This window comes from Misgurnus anguillicaudatus, chromosome 3 (assembly GCF_027580225.2).
Source record: "Misgurnus anguillicaudatus chromosome 3, ASM2758022v2, whole genome shotgun sequence".
Lineage (NCBI taxonomy): Eukaryota > Metazoa > Chordata > Actinopteri > Cypriniformes > Cobitidae > Misgurnus > Misgurnus anguillicaudatus.
Genome location: NC_073339.2, coordinates 40,626,894 through 40,645,292, shown reverse-complemented (window position 1 = coordinate 40,645,292; position 18,399 = coordinate 40,626,894). Strand labels below are relative to the sequence as shown.

The 18,399-nt window shown below is 36.1% G+C and overlaps 2 protein-coding genes across 4 annotated transcripts in view; one reads left to right on the top strand and one right to left on the bottom strand.

The window, feature by feature from the left end:
* The window catches only part of slc5a10 (solute carrier family 5 member 10), a 42,114-nt gene extending 28,620 nt beyond the window's left edge, over positions 1-13,494 (bottom strand). The window contains exons 1-7 of one of the 2 annotated variants that reach the window (XM_055205971.2): positions 13,470-13,494; positions 9,128-9,199; positions 7,330-7,434; positions 6,476-6,535; positions 6,180-6,284; positions 2,271-2,376; positions 1,165-1,245 (exon numbers count right to left, since the gene is read on the bottom strand). In XM_055205971.2, the coding sequence (XP_055061946.1) occupies positions 1,165-1,245; positions 2,271-2,376; positions 6,180-6,284; positions 6,476-6,535; positions 7,330-7,434; positions 9,128-9,142 (472 nt within the window). In that variant the 5' untranslated portion in view covers positions 9,143-9,199; positions 13,470-13,494. Of the gene's footprint in view, positions 1-1,164; positions 1,246-2,270; positions 2,377-6,179; positions 6,285-6,475; positions 6,536-7,329; positions 7,435-9,127; positions 9,200-9,464; positions 9,741-13,469 lie in introns of those variants that run through there. The other variant, XM_055205970.2, reaches the window with a different exon arrangement.
* A 1,564-nt stretch (positions 13,495-15,058) lies between these two features.
* Positions 15,059-18,399, top strand: part of LOC129444935 (caskin-1) — a 51,734-nt gene continuing 48,393 nt past the window's right edge. The window contains exon 1 of one of the 2 annotated variants that reach the window (XM_055205966.2): positions 15,059-15,668. In XM_055205966.2, the coding sequence (XP_055061941.2) occupies positions 15,575-15,668 (94 nt within the window). In that variant the 5' untranslated portion in view covers positions 15,059-15,574. The remainder of the gene's footprint in view (positions 15,669-18,399) is intronic. The other variant, XM_055205967.2, reaches the window with a different exon arrangement.

The window sequence follows — 18,399 nt, the reverse complement described above, 5'->3', positions numbered from 1 at the left end:
ATAATTTTAGTTCTAATAAATTGTAAAATTCTAAATAAATTCTAATAAATTTGAAAGCTAAAATTGTCTCCTGTTCTTAAATGTATAGTTCTCAAAAGCTAGTTTTATGGTAAAGTTGTTTTAGACTTTTAAGATATTTTTACGATTAAAATTTAAATGCCACAATAAAATAAACAAGCAATCACAAGGAGCGCCTTAAAGCTTATCGGGCAAATAGACAACGATTGGTTGTACCACCTAACTTTTTTTGAATGGGGATATTAAAAATATTGGGAAAAAAGTTTTTAAACTTTTAAACACCTTGTTCCCAACTGAAAATTATGCATTACATAAATTACGATTTTTTAAAATATGTTTTTATGAGCTTGTTTTGTTATTGACTTAAAAGCGAGAAATATGCAGATGTGAATAGCTCCATAGATAAATGTAAAATTTTCATCACGCCTACCCAGTATTGATATTCAGTAATATAGTTTATCATAAAAAATCTTTGAGCTGATCATTTTTTTAATGCAATCAATAAATAAAACAATAGATGGCGAGAGTCAATTCTATTGATGTCAGGTAATGTATTAAATCCCGCTATTGACAAATGAAGTAAATAATTATAAATGTAATAAAAACCATATACTGTTGTTAAACAGTAATCATGCCTAATTTTTAAGATGGTTATTATTCCCCTATTCATAAGACTTCATTAATATTTTATCAGTAAATGTTCTGTTATGAAATACAAAACTAATTTCTGTATATTCCGCTGATTTTTTATAATTTAAATATAAATCATATTTTTTGTAGATTAATTTAAATCTTCATTTAGGTTCTTAAATTCTTAATTTTTTTTTTAAATGTCATTTGTATTTAAAAAGTAACTAAAACATAATTAAGGACAACAATAAAGATATTTAAATAACAATAAAGTTTATCTGTAATCCAGTACTGTGATAAAACCGCATAAAAATCCTGTAACTAGTACACAATCACAAAAAATACAAGGTAAGAAATATAATTATATGCACATTGTTAACAAAGGCTATTTTATTGTAAAGTGTTTTACTGAAAAAAATGTGTACATTTAACTCTGTGCCTGTCAAAGATCTCATTCAACAGTTAACAGCTGCCTGTAGATGTGCCAGTGGAGAATAAGAGAAGACTTATTCTGACCTGTGATGGTGAGGATGACTGCTCCAATGATCATGACGAAGGTCTGAAGAGTATCGGTGTAGATTACAGCAGCCAAGCCGCCTAGAAGAACACAGGACTTACAGAGGTATTGCTCAACTTTCTAATGAAGTTTAATTAGATTCGAGTCAAAGGGGATTGATCAAAGGTAAGATCAAAGTCAGATTAAGTAATTATGTGATTATACGATCAATCATTGTAGTTTGTAATTATTACTGCAGAAATGATCTGCTACTAAACCACCGTTCTTCAATGAGAAAGTTTCTAAAAAGCAATTTAATGAAAGCTTTAATTCTATGCTTGAGGGCACCATGAAATCTTGATGCTTGTTTTCTGCGGTTTCCCGCTACCATCTGATCTGTTGTTAAGTATTGTTGCCAAATGTTGCTACTCGGTGTTAAAAAATGGGCTTTTGTTTAAAGTGACTAATAAAGAGCCGACAATTTAGGCAGTGTTGAAGTTTGATGAAAATATAAAAATGTTACTTTCTTTAGCTGACTTAACAAAAAGTGCTTGTTTTTTACTGTTAAATAATTTTTTATTGTTGAAAAACACACAAAACACTGAAAAAAGTAAAGAAAAGCATAATATTTAAAATGTAGAAGTGGCCCAAAATGAATGCATTTGTACAAAATACTGCTTTGTAAAGGCACTATTAAAGGGCTAGTTCACCCTAAAATGTAAGGGCCCTATTTTAACGATCTAAGCGCATTGTCTAAAGCGCACAGCTCAACGTCTAAATGGGCGTGTCCGAATCCACTTTTGGTAATTTAACGACAGGAAAAATGGTTTGTGCGGGGAAAACATGGTCGAAAAGGGTTGGTCCTATTTTTTTAATGAGTAATGGGAGTATTTTGGGCATAACGTGCAATAAACCAATGAGAGTCTCAGCTCTCATCCCCTTTAAAAGCCTGTTGCGCTGGCGCTATGTCTAATCCCAACGTCACAGGGCGAAGGCAAATCGTACAAAAATGTTTTTTGTCTTATTTGTACCAATTAACCAATGCATAAAATATGTATGAATTACCATGCGATTGTGTTGTATATTACAATGGAGGAAAACATGATGCAGACGCACAAATACAAACCTGCAATAGTGTAGAGTGCCGTTACCACTAACATGAGTACAGTGGAGAGGTAAAGATTCCAACCCAAACAAACCTGGACAAACAGAGCTCCTGAATACAGGTCTGTCTGCAAACAGACAAAAACACACACATCACCCACATAATAAAATGTTATGCTCAGTGTTTGCTTTTGCTCAGCAGACCAAATCGAGTTCTGAGTTATATTTCAGTCATGTATACTCATAAAGGGGACATATCATGAAAATGTGACTTTTTTCATGTTTAAGTGCTATAATTGGGTCCTCAGTGCTTCTATCAACTTAGAAAACCAGTAACTTAGTTTTGGTAAACCATTCTCTGCAAGCATGTGAAAAAATAGCTCATTGAAATGTGGCTCCTCTTGTGATGTCAGAAGGGGATAATACCACCCCATAATCTGCACTATCAAACCACTGCACTGCCATTTAGTGCAGAAATCATCTCATTTGCATGTTAAAGGACACACCCAAAAATGGCACATTTTTGCTCACACCTACAAAGTGGCAATTTTAACATGTTATAATAAATTGTCTATAAGGTATTTTGAGCTAAAACTTGACATTCCTACTTTGGGGACACCAAAGATTTATTTGACATCTTAAAAAAGTCTTGTGAAATGTCCCCTTTAAGTCTCAGTTTTTTTTTCTTAACACATGCAATGCAATTACAGGGCTAAAAGGTATTGTGGCAAACATACACATAAAGCTGCATGAGGTTCTTTGAAATCGTGCCATACAAGAACCTTTTTGGTTCTATTTTTGGTCATGTCGAAGATTAAAATCAATGTGAAATAAATCAAACTTTGATGCTGCTAATCTCATAATTAGATCATGACACCTTTGCCTGGATTTCACAGAGAGGGTCACATTTTGTTCTGCTACAAAATGTTTTATGTAGGTTTTTTTGGTTTAAAAGTCCTGTGTTAAAGGATCTCTATGAAGCCAGGCAGACCATCAAATAACTTTTTAGGAATCTTTAAAGAGATAGTTCACCCAAAAATGAAAATAATGTCATTAATGACCCACCCTCATGTCGTTCCAAACCTGCAAGGCCTCCGTTCATCTTCTGAACACAGTTAAGATGTTTTTTATTTTTAGTCTGTTGACCCTTCATTGAAAATCAGCACAGTATACTGTCCATGTCCAGAAAGGCAACAAAAACACCATCAAAGTAGTCCATGTGACACCAGTGGGTCAGCTAGAATGCGTTGAAGCATCGAAAACACACCTTGGTCCAAAAATCAAAAAATACGACTTTTTTAGCATTGTCTTCTCTTCCGATTCTGTTGTGAAGTGCATGCATAAGACTAAAGTCACGTGACTGCAGTGACGCGGCTGACCTGTTATCTGGTGCGCCCCGGCGTGTTTTTTTTTTGCGCCCGGGCTTCGTTTACAGTCTTAGGGAGACGCACGCTGTAAGTTTGAAAACAAAAACTTTGCAAACATGTCTGAGGATAACACGTCATACGCATCACTGCAGTCACGTGGCTTTAGTCCCGCGCATGTGCTTCACAACAGACGCGGAAGAGAAGACAATGATGAATAAAGTCGTAATTTTTGTTATTTTTGGACCAAAATGTATTTTTGATGCTTCAACACATTCTAACTGACCCACTGATGTCACATGGACTACTTTAATGATGTTTTTATTACCTTTCTGGACATGGACACTATACCGTACGTAGATTTTTAATGAAGGGTCAACAAGCTCTCGGACTAAATATTTAACATCTTAAAGGAACAGTATGTAGGATTGTGGTCGAAACTGGTATTGCAATCACAAAACTTGTGGCTAAAAGTGGTACTGCAATCACACAACTGGTGACCAATACACAAAATGACAACATAAACATCAGTTGAGGGCTGCAACTTCACTTTTTAAATGACAATATCCTGGCCGGACCACTGTTGTCAGTGATATAAGTATTTGAAATGAAAATGATTTCTTAATGTCTAGTGACATATCAGGGCCAATTTATGATTAATTGATATACATTTCTTAAATACTGCTCCTTTAAACTGTGTTCCGGAGATAAACAGAAGTCTTACGAGTGAGTCATTAATGACATTATTTTCATTTTTGGGTGAACTATCCCTTTAAGAGTGTTACTCATTTTGGTCTTGGACACATTACAGGAAGAAATGTTTGTTCCTATTAAAAATTAGATTTTTGAATGCAGATTTTGGTATCGTCATATCTGAGCGCAGTTTGCAACGTTTAGATGCCTTCTGAATTTTTAGTTGCGGTATGTGAGATTGCCACGGTCATTTAATTAAAAAATAAATTCCATTGCATTTACTTCAGAAAAAAAGGTACAAGAAAGTAAAAAAAATTGTTACTGGGGTAGTACCTTTTCAAAAAGTACATTTTGGTATCTTACTAGTACCAAATACTGGTTCCTCAAAGGTACATGTACCAAAATGGCACATGTTAGGATCTTCTTTAAGTTCCGTATCAGTGACAACTTTTGTACCTTTTTAAGGGTACCTTTTTAAAAAAATTGATTATTAATGCAAAAATATATATATTTTGCGTTTTGTTAAAAAATTACAACAATGTCACAAAGATTCGAGTTTACACGAAGATATTGCTGTATTATGCATGCCAGGCCGGTAGATGGCGATGCTACTTTGTAAAGCAACACAACACACCTGCACACATACACTGTAAAAATGTCTTTGCTGCTTTAAATTGTTTGTTTAATCAACTCCGATTTACAAGTCATTTCAACATAATATTATTTATCTTTACTAAAGATGAGTAAAAATATAGTTAAAAATATAGTTGAAATATGTCAACTTTATTTTATTAAGTTGTAGCAACTCATCTCTTGCCAAGAAAAATTATAGTATGTTGAAATGACTTCTGAGTTGATTAAAAAAAAAAAATAAGGCAGCAAAGAAGTATTTATAGTGTACGCATGCCACATAACAAATGTTCCTGTTTATGATTGAAAACGTTGACATTTAAACGGACCCTCAAGGCTGTTCACTTTACGTGTACATGAGTGTCAGCTTACAGTGTGCGTCATGCATATTTTTTGTCATCTGAATAGTATGCACATATATACCCGCATCGCTGGATTTTTGTCGCACATGCGCATTTTATTTTCTTGGGGGTAAATTTACAAGGTAGTCTATAAAAAATGCATAAACTAAATGTACCGGAATGTGGGCAAGATACGATGGAGGCCATATACGAGAAATTGTGCAAAGAGGTCAAGAAGTACCCTAATTTTTTACAACTGCTCCTTAGAAACCTGTATTCCAGGACAGGCTTTGTGATGCTGTAAAAAAATGTAATGGTTGCTGGGGCGCTTCCATACGATTGCTAGGGTGGTTCTGACTGGCTTTTCGTGCATTGCTATGTGGTTGCCGGGCATCCTGGGTGGTTGCTAAGGTGTTCTGGAAGACGTCACTGTAAATAAAACAAATTCCTATGTTTCTATTATATTCTAGTTCTTAAATATGACTCCGATTCCTTTTTTAATTTAGGAAAAGTAGTAACAGACCTCTTTTTAAGATATGCTGCTTGTTCAAAGCAAAGCGTTGAGCGAGTTCTGTCTCAAAGTTTGGTAGTTATAATGGATCAATATACGTGTCCATTATATTGATTCTTGTCTTAGCATGTCGGACTAACAAGGCTGTGCGAGCTCCTGTCGTAAATGGACGCGTGTCTGTGTGTGTGTTTTCAGTGAGAAACAGATGTTGAAACTGAGCTAAACACTTTCTTTCACAACTTGGCATTCCTTGGAAACAGAAACATGCCAGCTATGTGAAAAGACATGTTGAGTGAAGCCTTAAATCAGATTTATGCTTTATAGTTTTTGGTTTCTTTGTATGAATGATAAAATAAGCGTCATACATGTACAGTGTGTGTTTACATGCTTACTGAAATCTTAGTAAACACCGACAACATCAAACTAAGAGCTGACAAGTACATGCGAATCCTTTCTCCTCCAAACCTCCGACCCAAATATTCTGGCATGGTGACAATCTGAAAGATAGGGAGAGAGGAACTGCAGAGGGAATGCCACGATCTATGCAAATTAATAGGGAAATGAGAGAAAGTGGAGCATGCAATGTGTTTGTATAAGTCTATGGTATACAGAGGGAAGGATTAAACATATAACACATAAGTATGGTGGTAAGAATGATGGCTTTGTGGTTTATATGCATAAGACTCACCCCAGAAGAGACATAAACTGGGACAAAGATCCAGGCAAGAGCCAAGAGGACATAAGTTGCCTAATAAAGAGATACAAGGCTTTAAACACATTGCACATTGCATTTGTTAATCAGTATCTGTCTTTTGTTTTCCAGTAAAAAAATCCAGTGATTCCAGTTATGTGCACGAGAGGCAAATTTGGATGTACAGAGTGCAGTGTAAGTGAGCCTTAAAAATTTTGAATGCCATTGCATTAGATAGCAAAATGTAAAATAATCTGCTGACAAATGATGCTAAATGTTTTGAGTTCGTTGTAGTTTACACAGGTGTAGTTTATCACATTAACTTTAGATATGTTAAATGAAAATCTGACAAACAGGTTTCTAAATATTAAAATAAAATGTTTTGATTGTGGTGCTATCTTTAAAATAATTGTGACTTGGTTTGATATTTTGTCATCTTATGCAGTAATGTAAATTTGTGTCCCAATTCTTTTTTGGGCCATGCATTGCCATGCATTGTCTTTTGCAGATTTTTATTATCTCAAGTGTATGTAAGTGCATTTTTGTTTTATATTTTCCTTTTTTTTCTTGCATACATCTCACTAAATTCCAAATAGAGGAAGGTGAAAAAAAATGGTAATAGTATAAGACAAAATTAAAAATATTTTCAAATGCAATTCGGTTTTCACATGAATTGTTCTTGTTTTTATGATTTGCGCTGGAAACAAGACAAAGATACGCTGCACATATTTAAAATCCTCTGGCGCCCCCTAGTGCTCATACTGATGTCTAAGTAAGTATTTCAAGATCAAGTTTTTTTGCACTTAATAAAAATTGCAAAGTTAAAAAAGAAGCTTAATAATAAGACTCACATTCCATTCAAAACCGGCCACAGCGATTCCCCCCGCAGCTCCTGTACCGGCCAGACCAATGAATAATCCTGAACCTTCACTGCTGGCAAACAGAGATGCCCCGATCTGCACCCATTCACATTAGACATTAGTGCAATCCTCACACTGGACTCACAAGATATAACATATAACTAAAATAACATTTACAACTCCAATTACAACTCCAATTAAGTGTTTTATGCATTCCCAATAGCTAAAACAACTAGGTTGATTTAAGCCAGCGGTCTGGTTTGTCTAAATTTGCCCCATGGGTTATATAAGATAGCATTTTTAAAGTGAAACAGAAAATGCAAGGCTTTGTGACTCATTTTTGCTTTTTTTCAGATAATATACATATTTTACATACTCTGATACATTTTTACCTGAAATCTTGGTAGCACTTTTCTTTACGGTCTTGTTTTACATATATATGTACTTACTGTGTAATTGCTTTATGTAAGTACCAGCACTGATCATGACTCATATGCTATCAAAATAAGAAGCATACAGTTACAAACATCTCTTCATGTACTATTTTGCACATGATTTCAAAGACATTAACCAATTTAGTTGTTTTTTCCACATTTAAGGGGAACATTTTCATTACCGCAACGTGTCCATGACAGGATTTGGGTTCTTTGACATAGAGATATTTATAATTGAAAAATCAAAAAAATTAAAAGCTTCAGTGCATGTTATACTATAAACATTTACAGTAAAGAAACGTGGTATTTGGTGATCATTGGTAAATATAGAGACAATAATAAAGAATATACATTTTCTCATCCTCCGCAACAATTTTTAATCATTGTTTAAGCCCTCAAGGAACTAACATTTTCAAAACAAAAACAAAAATTGTTGGAAGGGACATAATTGACTGTGACACTCAAGATGGCTACCAGGTTAGCAGTTATTTTTTCTCTCCAGATAAAAGTTGAAATTGTGTTTGTCATAGTACCTAGACAACTTTTTAGTTCTCATTACCGAAACATGAGTTTGTAAATGCATATATTTAATGTAATATCATGTTGCGATAATGATCATTTTTTGTAATGATAATCTAAAAAAATGTATATAATTCTGTAGGAAATATTTTTTAAATCCTCTAAAAAAATAGTAAGTAAACAAAATTTCAACTTTTATCTTATATTTTTGAAAATGTTAGTTCCTTGAGGGCTTAAACAATGATTAAAAATTGTTGCGGAGGATGAGAAAATTGGTTTTGGACACATTTATATTCCTTATTATTGTCTCTACATTTACCAATGATCACCAAATACCACATGTTTCTTTACTGTAAATGTTTATAGTATAACATGCACTGAAGCTTTTTATTTTTTAGATTTTTTAATTATAAATTTTCCATGTCAAAGATCCCAAATCCAGTCATGGACACGTTGCGGTAATGAAAATTTTTCCTTTAACTGTGGAAAAAACAACAAAATTGGTTTGTATGATGTCATTTAAAATCATGTGCAAAAAAGTACATGAAGAGATGTTTGTAACTGCATGCTTCTTATTTTGATAGCATTTACTTTTTTATCAAAATGTTTCATGACACCTCATACGTTTAATTTCGTGAGAATCACCCATATATTGTAAAAGAAGAGTGATTTTTAACAGTAGTATTTAGATCACTATTGAAATGGATTAGTATAAAAATAAATGCAATTCTAGTAAGTTCAGGTACATTTACTTAGTCAATTAACCAGTGTTTACTAGGTCAGTGAGCATTCATTACCGTGAGTGCTGTTCAAATGTTTGTCTGATCTGCACTTACCGGCCACCAAGCCATGTCCCTGCCAGCCAGGAAATATCCGCTGAGTGTATTTCTGCTAACTCTGCAAGATGACTAAAACACATACACAGCATTTCATCCAAAACTCTTAGTTTTACTAATAACTTAGTATAGAGTGAAATGGTACATAATACTTCTAATTTAAATACCTGTTTGATAACTTTACTAATCATTCTATGATTCTCACATGGTCAAATATTTTAAAGTTGTACTAAGTTTAAAAAAAATCTAAGCTAAAACTATTACAATCATTTATTTTTTAAAGAGTAACATAGACAACCAATACCCACACACTTATACACAAACACACAGGCCTCACCCATATCCCAACTCCGATGTTCAGTAAGAAATACGCCCCGATCACGATGATATCAGATACGATAAACGACTGGGAAATAGCGAAAAATTTGGTGGTGGAGTTGGACGCCATGTCCTGCCTTCACGTACGCTACACGCAGACTAAGACAACAGGACAGGGAGGGATGAGAAGACACAGAGCGTTCTGGTCAGTCAGCTCGGTGTGTGAATTGATGATTAAACACATCAGTTTAATGAAGCAAACTTGCACCTATGTAAAAACAACAGGGCAGATGAGAGACTTCCCTGAAGCCAAACCTTGCTTGTAGTTTCAAACACTTACAAACACACGCACCTGCCTGCACAAGCGAACACACGACTGAACACACACACACATATAATCAGAAAGCGCACAGATGTGTTAGCTGACAAACCTAATGTGACTAAGGGAGTCTAAAAAACATCCCTGGACACACTTAAAGTGAATCATTTACTTAAACACACACTGGTGCTACCTATTAACACGCACACACACACGCACTAACCATTAGCATCAATCTTACACATGGACATAAGTATACTCACTACCTATAACTTAAGTGTTAACTAAGGTCACTGTCGCATCAGCTGTAGTACTTTATTTGATCAAAGTATGGAAGATGTGGTTGCAACCTCATTTCATTGGATTTCTAAATATGTCGAAATAAACCCAAGTAGTTAATTAGTAAATGAAACGGTTAACAGTTTATTTATTTTGATGTATATTGTTAAAAACACAAGAGTTGTTCTAATGCTTATCATGTTACTATTAACTTAGTTTTAAGAAATCCATGAATGAAAGAATGAATGAATAATCGGATCCAATCCCTGTCTCACATACTTTCTGCTTTATTACAGTGTCATTAAGTTTTGGCCCTGGGAGTCTTAAAGGGGGGGTTTAATGGTATTTCAAGCATTCTGACTTATTAACACAGTTATAGAGTTGTTTCCTCATGCTAAACGTAGGCAAAGTGTCAAAAATGCAGTTGGGCGTGTTTCAGAGTATTTCTGTGCCGAATGCACTTCGCCAGGGTTCGTACAAGTTTCGGCTAATTTTTTTCGATTACGGTTCTAACTGACGTTTCAGGGGTTTTCGATACGTATCACTTCTTTATATGGGCTTCCGCCGGAAAACTTCCCCCGGAAAACCCCGCCCAGCTGTCAGTCAGCGGGAGACGCTAGAGCTTGCTAACAGCTTATCACGCCACTCAGCTTTGTTTAATTTCAAAAGTCAACAATGGCACAACAAGAAGTGTGTTTTTGGATGTAAGGAGAAGACATCCAGCCTTACGGAAACAATGGATATAGTTTATTATCCGGATTAGCAGCGGAGTTTTGCGTGTGTGTTTGATGCGGTGGATTTTCAGAACCGGGTCATGACGAGTTACACGTGGTAAGTAAGACTTCTGTCTTATGTTGGAAATAGGCGCGTGTATATTATATAAATGACACGAACATGTAGTGAATCATAAGTTAAAACAGTGTTGTATAGTGTTGCATGACTCGTACTCGCTCCTCCCGTGTTATAACTCCTCCTTCTTCATTTTTTCGTACGTTATCGGAAAGACTCGGTAAAGCTAATCTTTCTTTTATAAATCTGATTAAACTAAAGACTCTTCAGAGATATAAAGGATGTCATACTACTCTATAGGTACTCCAGATTGATATCAGAAATGCAGAAACAGCGTGTGTTACGTGAGCTTTAAACCAATACACTACTGTTAAAAAGTTTAAGGTAATTTCACTAAAATGTTTCTTGTGATCTTAAAAATCTTTTGCAGACGACTCCGGGCCGAATCCACGCCGAAGTCATCAGCTCCGGTGCAGATCCGGCCCGGAGTCGTCTGGTGTAAAAGGAAAGTTTTTTTCATGGCAACAAGTAATATAATTTTGTTAAGTTAGGGCTCGCAGTGTAGTGTGTCAAAAAATATGCTTTCCTTGCAAAATTTCAACAAGACATTTTTTTTGGCATAACATAGCTCAACTCAATAGTAGCAATGGCTCAATCAGCTTGAGTTAAGTTAGTTACTCCTCTCAATAAAATATAAGGACTCAAAATGTGCTCAACCATTTGGTCGGGCAGGCAGTTAGACCCCCTAGTCGATAAATTTATCACTTAAAACTCATCTTTGAGCATCAAAACAGCATATGTTATTATGTTAATACATTTTCTCAGAGGAGCAACCTTCCGATCTCTCTGATGAAGCCAATACGGAAGTGACTTAAACTGCAATTCATCGACTGGCCACTAGAGGCTGGCTTCAAAGTGAGTCAATTCCCATAGACCCCCCCATGTTAAAATGGCCAACTTTACATCAGAAAATGTGTTTACAGCCTGGCATAAAAAGTGATTTTGGTATATATGGGTGATTCTCAAAATTTTTAAAAAGCCCTTGAAGCCAGTGTTTTTCACATTTAAGATTAAGGTCTGAACTTACTATAACCATTATTTTTAGAGGATTTAAAAAATATATCCTATAGAATTATTTAAATTTTTTAGATTATCACTATCAAAAAATATCATTATCGCAACATGATATTACATTAAATATATGCATTTACAAACTCATGTTTAGGTAATGAGAACTAAAAAGTTGTCTATACTATGACAAACAAAATTTCAACTTTTATCTGTAGAGAAAAATAAGATCTGACCTGTTAGCCATCTTGAGTGTCACAGTCAATTATGTCCCTTCCAACTATTTTTTTTTAAATGTTAGTTCCTTGAGGGCTTAAACAATGATTGAAAATTGTTGCGGAGGATGAGAAGTTGGTCTTGGACACATTTATATTCCTTGTGATTGTCTCTATTTACCAATGATCACCAAAAACCACATGTTTCTTTACTGTAAATGTTTATAGTATAACATGCATTAATTTTAAATATTTCCATCTCAAAGAACCAAAATCCAGTCATGAAAATGTTTCCTTTAAATGTGGAAAAAACAACAAAATTGGTTTGTATGATGTCATCTGAAATCATGTGCAAAATAGTATGTTTGTAACTGTATGCTGCTTATTTTTATAGCATTTACTTTTTTATCAAAATGTTTCATGACACCTCATAAGTCTAATTTTCCGAGAATTACCCGCATTGATTTTACCCTTCATTACAGCTGTGAGGGGGTTGAATTTTTTTGTAACTCATCCGTGTAAATTATATTGGGCTTTAAAGTTCGGCCACTTGAGTGACAGGTGAACTGCCATTGCTGTCAGCAACCCTCTGCAACCAACCACCTCAGCTTAACCCACGTCCCGCCTTTTTTCCCATTTTTGGTTATCCGTGAGTGACGTGCAGTGACGTGCAGCAAAAATGGCGACAGCAGGCCCCGCCAACTAAAAAAAGCTCTTTACAAACCTATGGATGACGTCATTGACACTATGTCCATATTTTTTACAGTCTATGGTTTTTCTTGTGATAATTTTTTCTTTATGCTTTAAAACGCCTTTAATGTAATTCTACCCTCTTTAATATACGCAGATCTATAAATATGCAAATTAGTCCCCACCTCTACTCAATCACACTAGTTTGGACCATAGATATAAATATGCAAATTAGTCCCTGGCTTCACATAATCGCACCAGCTCAGACCATAGATGTATATGTAAATAGATGTCACATTTGGCAGTTCTACACACATAGCTGGTGGTTTTACAATGCATATGTGAATTGTGCCTTTGTAGCATGTATTTTTATCGATGCTTATGTTAACAGGTTTTTGCATAACTAGTTTTTAAATCCTGATATTTCTCTTTTGCATTTTCTTTTTATTCTGTTGCCAGGCTGACTATTTAACCTGGAAAAATGTTAGGTTGCAAAATTTTAACAGCATTACTATTAACAAACTGTAGGTGCATTTATATTTATTATATATATTTATTTCATACATACACATTGACATTTTAAGCTGTGTTAAATTAGAAAGCTTTAAACCAATTAACAATTGAGAAATGAGTTGGTTAATCAGTAGAACTGTTTTATTTTTACCTGATGAAAGATGATGTTCAATGACTGTGTGTTGTTAACAGTGCCATCTGCAGGCCGGAACAGAAACTGTACTGTTTAACAATTAAAAACAAGCCTTAATATCACTTACAGATGAATCATGCGTAAAATAAGCTATGATCTGCCACAAACAGATGGAATTTATGTACTAGGAAAACAAATTATAATATAAAATTAATTAAATTTATGAACTAAAACGTTTTCAATCCTCAAAAGTTTCGGGGCTTTGACAAAAAAATAAGGGGCTTAAGCCCCCAAAGTCCCCCTCGCAATGCTATTGGTGTTAAATGATGAATTTGTACATGGTTTGTCTTAAAGCATATTATAATCAGTACATAGCCATATAAATAACAATAAAAACTTGATTTTTACCGCATGGGGTCTTTAAAATATGCAAAAACATAAAGAATGAGTTAATGACCCTAAACTCTAAAAACAAACGGTGCTATATAGCACCAAAAGTGGTTCTTTGCTCGTAATCATAGAACAAAGTACAAGTACTTTGATGATTATTCATTTCAGTGCTGCAAGACTTATATTCTTATAAATTAGTTTTTTAGATAATGTAAATGTTGTCATTGGAGCAGTGGAAAATAAATAAAGAACAGACAATTATCCACTGACTGATGTGGGTTACAATGGAGCTGAAATTAGACATCTGTTCTGGTTTTACTGACACCCTTAGGGAGTAATGTATCATATCACAGATTTTAAATCGTAAGAAAGTCACTAAAAATATATCTGATGGAAAACCTGATATGAAATAAAAATAATAATCAGAGAAGTGTTGCTTACAACCTCTAAGTGCCACCATTAAGATTCAAGAAAGGGTTGACTCACAAAAATGACAGCAGTACCATCATATTATGCTTATATATTGTTATAAACTTGTATTTCTTTTAAGACACATTAAAATCTGGTTGGATCGCCTCAGTGTTTGTATTTCTCAAAAAAAAAAGAAATGTTAAATTCTTTAACAAGCTAGGCTCACTGAATGCATGGTGCCTGGCACACCCTTATAATTATGAATACGTTATTGGTTTAGTATTCACAGAGAGAGATATATATTTCAAGTATGAAATAAATTAATAAAAATAAAAATAATTAACAAATTAAGAACAACTTTATTATTATAATAATATTAACAACAATAATAGTTAGTAATTCATATTAATGCTTTCCCTAGAGGGCTTTGTATTTGTTTTTTCTTGATTTGGTCATTTGTAAACAGTCTGATAGTCTTGGCTTGATAAATCTGGTCAGCAGCAGTATCTATGCTACTGAAATCTGATCTCTCTCTCCTCATCCACAACATGCACTACTTCCTTTTAATCTGTCGTGCCCATGGGAAAATGGGTCTATTTAGTCACGACCCCTGATTGATACTGCACCATCAACTTAACCAGCAATCTCTGTCTCTCTCTCACAAACGCGCGCGCACGCACCGGGTCTCTCTCTTTTCCTATCTCTCTCAGGCACACAGGATCTCTTCATCTCTCTCTCTCTCTCTCTCTCTCTCTCTCTCTCTCTCTCTCTCACACACACACACACACACACAAACGCACACACAGGGTCTCTCTCTCTCTCTCTCTCTCTCTCTCTCTCTCTCTCACTTACACACACATGTGCACATGATAAGCAACAGCGGATTACAACCTCCAGTGCCCGCGCGCGCATCTGCCTGGATGTTTATGTAATATATTTATTATTTCTTCCATCTCCAGCTTCAGGTCAAAGAGACGACTTCCGTTTTCCCCGCACATCTGCTATTTCTGTAGCACTGGCTTGGCTAAAGTCGCCGTGCCCTAATATGCGCCAGGTTCCCGCGCCGTCCCTTTAACCCGAAAACGAATGGACTCCGTCACCCCGGCTCGTCACATCAATACAGAATAAACCCGTGTGTTGTCAAGGAGGACGCCGCCGGTCACTCCACCGCGCGTCTCTGCGCGCTCGACCTTTAACGATGACTGGCGAGGACGCGCTGGCGTTCACGGCACCGTTGCGGTCGCCTGGCCCTGTGAAGATCCACTGGATATGAAAGTGCAGCCACGAATGCGTGTGTGAGAGAGGGTGTGTGATCGAACAGGATGGGTAAAGAACAGGAGCTCTTACAGGCGGTTAAAACGGAGGACCTGGTTACTGTCCAGCGCCTCCTGCAGAGACCCAAACATGGCAAAGCGAGTGAGTATCACACCCACCGATGTTTTAAATGCACCCATCACAGCATCCTCCATACCTCTCTATACAGCCATGCGTTTGAAATGGATTCGGGTGTAAACTGGACTTGTGGACATTTATTGGGCGCAGTGCGTTATTTAGCAATTTGTATTTAAAAAGAATGATTGCATTAACAAATTCGTGTCAAAATGACTTTGAGGGCCTCGTGCATGTTGTTTATGTCGTACTGATGTGCACTTTTTTATTATAGCGGTCACATTCGTGCTAATATTGTAAATTTTCGCCAGATGTTTTAAACAAGGCTTTATCCAATTCGAAGTTTGCACCTCCATACAGACAAGGCAAGCTGCCAGTGAAACCATGTTGACAGCACTATGGATAAATCTCACGCCCCATTATCGACGCAACGCCACGCGACCAAACTCGTACGCTTCCATTATAATTAACGAAGTACGGTGCACGCGAGGGAGCGAAAAAGCCAATGGTTTCCAATACAAATATCAGTACGAACCATCAGCTGTTTACTAAAACATTACACAATTCCGATATTTGGGCCTTTTCGATACAATTTAATGGTTTTCTTTTCACTAGTAGAATCCAACACACCTCGAGACCTTCAAAGACCATTATAGTTTATATAAAAACACAAATTTCCCATTGTAACCATATTAGAATTTGTGTGATTTATTTCTGTTTTTATTATATGTGTCGGACGCTCGCTGCGCGTCACTGCACACAAGCGACCTCTCGCGCCAAATCCGCTTTGATGTCGAGATGAGCGCGCGCGGATGTGACAGGTGGCTCAAGATCGCCAAAGATTAAAGAGATTGAGCTTTGAAGAAAACATGCGCAGATGAATTCTGCTCTCGTTTAAACCTCGATTTTGTTTTATATTCACATTACTGTCCTTAATGTTAAGATGCCACGTTGGCGTTATTGGGTAGGGAGGAGGGATTATACTACTGAAAAGCGGCAGATGTCAGAATAATAAAGTGTGTGCGCGTGCATACTACAGTGAGACCACTCAGCTGTTTGGGCGTGTCCGTAAAAATGACGTAAAAAGGGGCGTTCACACAGAAGGAAAACTGATGGATGGGGCAACACGCGGGAGTCTCGAGCTGTTTTAATCCCTACTGAAAAACTACAGAAACCAAAACAGTAATACTGATGTATTTAATGCTTATAATAGGAATTGTATTGTATGGAAACACTACAAAGTGGTTTTAATTGTAAACAGCTGATATGGTATTTTATCAGCAGGGATTTGACAAGCCAATTTAACACACAATTAAAAATAGCACAGGCACGAGGAGGCGTTCTGCATCATGCACCCCTATTATACCCCACCCATAAAACAGACTGAAGACGTGTCACGCGAAGACAGTATGTGATTGGTTCGAAAGGTCAAATGTCGTTTTAGGCTCGGATGCTGTGGTGTTATTCGGATTAGAAATTGTTATTTACTCTATTGTACAGCAACTGAACAGAATAGTACTGTATTATCCAGATGGCCTTTACTTAAACCACCATGAAATGGTTGCTGAAGGCAAGCTCACACACGAGCATACACATGCACATGTCTATAATTGAAATGCAATTACCACTTCCAGTGCCGGGTAACATCCCTGGTGGTGAGAGAAGCATTTCTTGCTATGGTAGGAGGGGCAGCCCGAAATGGAAGCAGGGCAATGTGCGTGAGAGCTAATAGATGCTTAAAATGCCCTTCTTTTCCATGTGTTGTTCAAGAAACTAATGATTGCTTTTTCTGGTGCAGTCTTGGCCGCCTCAAACAGAAATTTTGATGCATACATTTTATTTGAATAAAAAGAAAATGTGCACATCCTTTTTTCGTTTATTATATATCAGTGGCCACACAAGAAGAACGAATTTGGGTGGCACCTGTCTCAGATAGCAAGTTTTTGACATTATCTGTCAAGAGACACCGTTGTACTTTGTCAAGAGTAGCTAAATCTTGGTTTGTATTAAGTTAAATTGCTTCTAAAACTGTCTTCATGCCTTTTACTAGCACAAATTATTAGTTTGTGTCCACGGACCTCCTTAAAGATTAAATGGGTGTTTAGCTGAAGCGTGTTGTATGGACACTGTATATGGTTTGTGTCTGGTTTTAGAGCAGGTAAATGCATTGACAGGTAACCCCAAACCCCTTAAAGCACTTGGTAACAAGATCTACGTAGAGTAAATAGAAATTCAGTTCAATTTTATTTATGTATGTTTAAAGAGTAACTATCGCCTGATTCACATTTTTACATTTCCTTTGGTGTGTAAGTGTGTATTAGTACATGTTAATGATATGCAAAAGTACAAACCCGAAGTAAACGATGACACGAGTTATCGTCTCCAACGTAAAGCTCTTTTCTTGGACTACAACAAACGACGTAGACAAGACAGACAGTTAACGCCTGTATAAGTTAACTCCGGTCAGCATTGCATTGTAGGCGAATCTTTCATACATGGTAAGGAGCGTCACGTTTCCGTCTGACGTCAGAGTTATTCAGGCCAATCACAACGTACAGATTAGCCGGCCAGTCAGGGACACAGCGCTTTTTTTAGATCGCTAAGTTTTGCACAAAATGAATGCGTTTGAGCCAGCAGGATATCTGGAGCTACAAAAATGTACGGTATGTGAAAAATAATGTGTTTTTTAGCCATAAACAACGCAAACACATTGTATTATATCAAATACACGAAATAACGTTGTTTTTTTAGCAATGAA